Here is a 7,160-nt window from a genome sequence, read left to right as displayed (position 1 = left end):
AGTCTTAGGCCCAGGATGATTGTCTGCCTTTTAGGCCAAAGTGCACAGGCAATGTCCAAGAGGCCTCTTCCCCTCCCCTCCAAGGTAGCTTGGGAACTTTTGCCCTCTCTTAACCAAACATGAATATGTGAGCACACAGACTTGGACCTGCAGAATCCATTCTTGCCATTTCTCCTGACACCCCTCCATACACTCTCTAGGAATAGTAGGTAGTGCTGACAGCCTGCAACCTGGGCTTGATATGTGCTTATAGGAGGCATGGAAACTGCAGGCGAAGGGTATCTTATCTATTATCACCTCTGCTCCCCTCTTAAGTCCTTAAGAAGAGTGCCTGGGAGTTGGCAAAGCATATAAATGAGTTAATTCCTTGCCCAATTTTTCTCAGGATCTTTCCACTACTGTCCCCAAAATGAAACTCCACTACCGCCATTCAAAGGTGAGCTGTGTCACATGGGGACCTGTCAAAGAAACCTGAGGTAGGAACCCAGAATGACTACTCTAGTGGAGACTCATTCAGCCTTGGATGTGTTGGTTGAGCAGCCAGATCTCTTGAGATTGTACTAGGTTATGTCGGGGATGGACCCATTCATTTTGGGGAGTCCCTGTCTGTAAAATTGAAGAATGCTAACCCCCGGGGAGCATAATATGAGGTGGTGTTGGTCATTGTTACTGCTAGACAACAGCCCAGAAAAGGTACTGTTACCGGGTCTGACAAAAAGTACAGCTTAGTCCCTCACCTTGTGAGTTCTCCTAGGGAAGCAGGAGACCAGAAGGTGCCAGCTGACAGTAGAAAGAGATTGAGACGAGTGTCCTGATTTCCTGTCCCTGTCTGCCTGTTCCTCCCTGTCCCTGTTGGACTCTCCCTCATCCCACCCCCTCATTAGGGGTGGAGCTTGACTTCTCCAACATGCCAAGTTAAATGTTCAGAGCAGACAGAGGAGCAAGGCAGTGTGGTACGCAGCAGGCCAGGCAGGGAAACAGGACCATGGCAAGCAAGAAGGTCTGCATCGTGGGATCAGGGAACTGGTAAGAGGCCCTATTGAGGGCTATGGCGGGGAGAAAAGGAGGGAAGTCATATGAGCCTTTGGGTGTCAGTGTCATGGATTTGAGAGGGGAAGAGTCCGAAATGCCCTCTGTCCTGCCTTAGCCCCAAAAGTTGCCACAACAGCCCTATATCCTTATTCTGAAAAAGAGGAGCACGATAGGGCCTTAGTGGTTGCTCCTTCTCCTAATTGTACCAATACCCCTGGAAAAAAAGAGGCTGGCTTGACTTTAATTTCCCACCATGTGATTGGTTTAATTGTGTTGGGGTGACAGCAGGTGCCTTTCCTAGCAGCTAGATGGTATGAATCTAAAACCTGGATCTCATCCCTATTCAGTAGGACTAAATCCCATTAGTATCCCAAACTATTTGGTGTCTCAGGTACCCCAATATTTCCTGGGTAGGGGTGGTCGGGTATGATAGGTGGTTATTTACATTTCATTTGAGTTTAATCTATTAGCCTGAGAATAGGCACTGGCTGTAACCGCTGTCTCCTCAGCCTACTCAGGTGTTAGAAATTACTCCCTTATCACCAATCTCACTATATCCTCTTTTACCACCTTTCCTTAGGGGCTCAGCTATCGCCAAGATTGTGGGTAGCAATGTAACCCAGCTGGTACAGTTTGACCCTCAGGTCGCCATGTGGGTGTTTGAGGAGGAAGTTTCTGGCCAAAAGCTAACAGAGATCATCAACACCAAGCATGAGAATGTCAAATACCTACCTGGGCACAAGCTGCCACTCAATGTGGTGAGGCCTCCCAAAAGATGAATGGGGGGAAAAAAAGATGAATGGGGGTAGGGAGAATGATAGTGGACAGTGTATGGGCTCACACTCTGAGCCCTAAAGTAAGAGGCCTTTTGAGGGAAGCTGGACCCAATCCCAAGTCAGTAGCAGCCCAGAGGGTGAGAGGATTGCACAAAATGTAACCTATCTATCCAAGAAGAGTCAGCCCCCTAATACTGCTCTGGGGTTTCTCAAGATCAGAGAAGGAAAGGAATGCAGTGTCCACTTTCCCTAAGGTAACTCTGGGGCTGGGCTAGATGAGGAAAGGGGGGGAGGGAGGCTTAGAAGCAAGTCATCTCCATGGCAACCAAGGACAGGCTTCCAGACTGGGGTTCAGGATAGTGCCCCTGGCTCTCATCCTGTTACTCATTCACCCAGTGGCTGACCTTGGAAACTGCTCCGTGAACTACAGTCATAGGGCCAAACTCATTTGTCTTTTACTTTTCTCCCTAAAAAGGAGCAGGTATGTTGTCTGGGATTCATTCTTAGCCCTGAAACTCATCCAAATTACCCCATTCAGCCCAACCCATCCTCTTTTTAGTTACCTGTCACATCCCACAGATAAGCCTTGGGAGCAAGTTGGAGTTTCAGAAGTTTTCAAAAATCTTTTTTAATCCCCTTCCCCACCCAATAGCTGAAGCTGTTGAGGAAGGGAAATTGGGGGAATGACTTGTCTCTTTAATAGCTCCTATGAAACTCAATCCTGCCTCCGTGCTCGAATTTCCCTCCTTCCTTCTTCCACCATCACCCTCCCCCAGCCCCAAGAACGGCCCTGTCAGCACTGCTCTACCATTCCTTTAGGTGGCTATACCAGATGTGATCCAGGCAGCCGCAGATGCAGACATCCTCATTTTCGTGGTGCCCCACCAATTCATTGGCAAAATCTGTGACCAGCTCAAGGGTCATCTGAAGGGAAATGCCATTGGGGTGTCTCTTATCAAGGTGCCTAGGGGGGGAGAAAGAGGGTGGGGAAGAATGGCTATAGTGAGGGGTAAGAACCAGAGCAGCCATTTGAATTCTTATTCATTCCAGAGAAATGGGATAGGGGAGTGGTGTGTTGTTCTGGGAGATTGTGGGAATGGCTAAGGACAGAAGTACCTCTGTTCCTGAGTTGGGATAGGAGGAAGATCATAGTCAGGGAAGGCTGCAGAATGATAGTTTAGAGGGGAGAGGTCTTCATATATGGGGACTTGGGATGGTGGACAGAGAGAGGGGAGAAATAGGAAGGAAGCTAGCTCGGAGTCCCATTGTATGCCCAGGGTGTGGACGAAGGCCCTGATGGCCTGAAGCTGATCTCTGAGGTGATCCATGAACGACTGGGCATCCCCATTAGTGTGCTGATGGGAGCCAACATTGCCAGTGAGGTGGCTGATGAGAAATTCTGTGAAACCACTATTGGTGAGACCTCCTTGTCCCTCCCTTCACCAAAGCCCCATCCATCTCTTTTCCTAACCTTTTCCCCCCATAAAGATACTGACAAGGGGAAGACTAGAGGGTGTATAGAGGAATATGGTGGGGCAAGGGAAATAGAAGGGAATAGAAATGTCTGGAGCAGAGATCAGAAGAAAAAAGCTATCATTGAGTGACATCTCTTGCTTAGCCTAATCCCTTCCACTTTAGGCTGCAGGAACCTGGCCGAAGGGCAGCTGCTGAAGGAGCTATTGCAAACACCAAATTTCCGAATAACTGTGGTGCAAGAAGTAGACACAGTAGAGATCTGTGGGGCCCTAAAGGTGAGGGGCAAAGGGAGGGGTTAATTGGGCTCCATCGGGAGAACTATAGGCTGCTAGACTCCAAGTACAACTTAGAAAGGGAACTTGGGGAAACAGGTTCAGATTCTCCCTCCACCGACCACGACATGAAAAAAATGCCTGTCCTTATCTGGACCACCTGTGTCCTTTGTGAAAACCCTATCTTGGAGGCTAAAGGAAGATCCAAAGGGAAAAGAGAGCCCTTGTCCTTGAGTATCTGGAGAGACAAGGACAAGGGAGCAAGGATACAGCTACAGAGATAAGGAAAGAGCGGAGGCAGCTAGAAAGAATGGTGGTGCTGTGAATGAACCCAGTGAGTATTTCTAGAGGAAGAAGGTGTGAGGTAGGATTGGTAGCAATTATCAAATTCGTGTTGGGTGCTCTGCTGAGAACTGTACACATCTCATTTGATCCTCTAGGGAGCCACTTTTATTGTCCTCATTTTACACATAAGAGAATGTAGTTAAGTGATTTAGATAGATAGTGTCTGAGGCTGGATTGGAACCCAGATTTTTCTGACTCCAGGCCCAGTGCTCCATTTACTACCTAGGTTAGATGGTAAAGGCCATCCCAGGGAAAAAGAACAGTCTTTGTATCCAGAGGGAGGACACTATAAAAGGTTTTGGAAACAGAATTGAGTTGCTAATCTTTCATATTGTCCTTATTATTGAAAAGGCAGAATCTTTCACTTTAGGGGAATACCCTAAAGTATTTGAGTCATGGGTCACTTTGGCATAGTGAATCCTATGGAGCCCTTCCCAGAATAATATTTTTAAAGATATACAATAAAATACAAAAAAAAAAAATTTTACAAAGAGCACCAATTATATTGAAAAAGTTATGAAAATATTTCTTAAGAATACAAATTGACGCTAGTTTAAAAACTTCTAGACATGATATTCAGATCTCCCCTCATCCTCCCATCAACTCTATAAAGAGAGCTTATGGGATTGAGGCAGGAGATATGATGGCCCTTTAGAGACTACATTTCCCTTCTTTCCCACAAAGAATGTAGTTGCTGTTGGGGCTGGCTTCTGTGATGGCCTGGGCTTTGGTGACAATACAAAGGCTGCTGTGATCCGGCTGGGACTCATGGAAATGATTGCCTTCTCCAAGATCTTCTGCAAGGGCTCAGTCTCTTCAACTACTTTCCTGGAAAGTTGTGGAATCGCTGACCTCATTACCACCTGTTATGGGGGTCGGAATCGAAAAGTGGCTGAAGCTTTTGCCCGAACTGGAAAGGTGGGGGTTCAAGAGATTGGGTGGAAGATGACAGAATATGGACAGGTTGAGGATCCAAGAGAGCAATGGGGAAGAGAAGAGGGGTTGGGAAGCTTCAGGGAGGGAAGGGTGGGTTGGGTTGGGAGGACTAAAACAGGCTTGAGGCACAGTAGTGGGAAAAAGGAACCAGCTAAGCATCTGCTGTGAATGTTCTTACTCCCTCCCCATGATTCCTCCACATTGCCCGTATTCCCTATCTGAGATTTCAGACTGCACCCCACCCCAACTACTGAGGCAGTCTACTCCCTGCCTTCCTCCACTCCTATCTCTTTCACAGTCTATTGAACAATTGGAAAAAGAGATGCTGAATGGGCAGAAGCTTCAGGGGCCCCAGACAGCTCAGGAGCTGCACAACATTTTGAAGCACAAGGGCCTGCTGGACAAGTGAGTGCAGTCACAACAAACCAGTTCCCTTCCCCACCATCTTTTCTCCTTCTTAGTCTGATTCTTTCCCTTCACAGGAGAAAAAAATCTGAGGCCCTCAGGAATAAGACTTTGACTATATATAGGGCATTTTGTTTGGCCCTCCTGCTTATCCTGAGCACCCCAACCACTTATATGGAGACAGGGTCCCTGTTCACTCAAAAATCACACATAGAAACATGAGCTTACATGTAATACTTGCTGAAGCAAACCTTGTTAGAGGGATGCTGGTGTTTATTAGAGTTGAGTTTGGGAAAGCTTCGTGAAGGCAGGGAATTTTGAAAAGGGTTTGGAAGCAGGCTAGTCAAAGAAGAGAGGGAGTGACAGAGGGAGAGAGAGAAAGAAAAGGGGAGAGAGAGAGACAGACAGAGACACAGAGAAGAGAGACAGAATGAGACAGAGAGTATGTCTGTCTTCTGGTTAGAGGAACTGCCTAGTCAGAGGGAAGGGAGCAGGCGAGGATGAGAGCCCTCTCCAGTCCGGGAGAGCCAAAGTTGTGGTGGCAGGAACAACTGGAGAGAAAGGACCATTGATGAGGGCTTCTTTCACCCCAAAGCTGAAGAGTCTGTAACTGGAAACTATAATAGTGTGTGTAATGGGGGTTGGGGGAAGGGGACTTCTGGCCTTAGAAACTGAACCATCAAAGGTCCTCTCTCTCCTGCCCTTTCCAGATTCCCCTTGTTTATGGCCGTGTACCAGGTGTGCTACGAGGGTCACCCGATCCAGAAGTTCATCCAGTGCCTCCAGAACCACCCAGAACACATGTAGGCAGCGCTGAGGCTGAGTCACTGAAGATCCCCAGCTTCCTGAACCTGACTCCAGGGTGTGCTGAACCATGAGAACTTTGCCAAGACTTCTCAGTTTCTCCCCCTCAGCTCAGTCCTTTCATTGCCTTGGAGTACATGATGCTGTGGGGCTTAAGAACTCCTGGAAACCTTCAAAGCGGAGTCCCCATCAAACCCAAGCAATTGACCTCATCTCAGCTTGGGAAACTCTGAATTCTTGTTTCTTCTCCTCCTTCCACCTCCTCTCCAGGGGTGGGGCCATCTTTCTTTTCTCTTCAGGGATGGTGAAAATGAATCTCAGTGTTCTCTGCATAATGGGGGGCCAAGATGGCTGCTATGGTTGGCTGATCTACAAAAATTAAGCCCAAAGCTAAAAGTCCTCCCTGCCTTCCAGTCCAGTGCCCAATCAAGTGGAAGTGAGAATGTTGGGGAGAGGCAGTGGCTTGGGGAGGGAGAGAAGGAAGATGGATCCCGGTGAATTCCCTTGGGTGTGATCTTCCCAGGGGACACTGTCCTATGTCAATGAGTTTCAGTGTTTGTAACAAAATACAAAGATCTCAACTGGCCTCCAGCTTCTCCTGACAATATCTCTGTTCCCAGAAGCCTCTGAGGAGGCCCATTCTCCTCCTCCTCTGGCATCAGGGGAGTTCCTGGGGCCCTCTCTCCTCTCTGGGGCCTTCCTGGTACCTGGTTTTTGGAGCTTGGGCCTTGCCAGCTCTTTTCTTACACATCTGACCTTTCTAGAGACTCTTCCTCCCCCTCCCTGGGATCTCTCACTCTTTCTCTCTCTGGGTATCAGGAACTTAATCTGCTGACTGAAGCACCTCCTGAACCTTTTCACAGTGGCTTTAATGCTGACCTTTTCATTTACCACCCCCTGCCTCCCCTCCTCCCCTGCCCTTCCCAGAGGAACACCGATCTCTAAATGCCACCCCTCCCTTTCCTAAAATACTCCTGCTCCTCAATCTCAATTTTTCAAGCATAAGAAAAGAGCTGCTGATCTTTAGGGGTTTGGGAAAGATGATCTAAGGGAGCAAGGGTTGGGTATTAAAAGTAAAGGAAAAGGCTTCAGGGAGTGGGGGTGGAGGGACAGG

The 7,160-nt window shown here is 48.0% G+C and overlaps 2 protein-coding genes across 2 annotated transcripts in view; one reads left to right on the top strand and one right to left on the bottom strand.

Moving 5' to 3' along the window:
- The window catches only part of RACGAP1 (Rac GTPase activating protein 1), a 284,478-nt gene that overhangs the window by 115,030 nt on the left and 162,288 nt on the right, over nt 1-7,160 (bottom strand). The window lies entirely within an intron of this gene.
- GPD1 (glycerol-3-phosphate dehydrogenase 1) lies at nt 805-6,632 on the top strand. The gene is made up of 8 exons (XM_074270427.1): nt 805-1,026; nt 1,613-1,790; nt 2,628-2,768; nt 3,086-3,224; nt 3,447-3,559; nt 4,586-4,819; nt 5,136-5,242; nt 5,953-6,632. The coding sequence occupies exons 1-8, from the start codon at nt 920-922 to the stop codon at nt 6,047-6,049; spliced, it is 1,116 nt and encodes a 371-aa protein (XP_074126528.1). The 5' UTR covers nt 805-919; the 3' UTR covers nt 6,050-6,632.

The sequence above is a fragment of the Sminthopsis crassicaudata genome, chromosome 5 (assembly GCF_048593235.1).
Source record: "Sminthopsis crassicaudata isolate SCR6 chromosome 5, ASM4859323v1, whole genome shotgun sequence".
Taxonomy (NCBI): Eukaryota; Metazoa; Chordata; class Mammalia; order Dasyuromorphia; family Dasyuridae; genus Sminthopsis; species Sminthopsis crassicaudata.
Note: the sequence above shows the minus strand (reverse complement) of the source record. Positions and strands in the feature narration are given on the sequence as shown.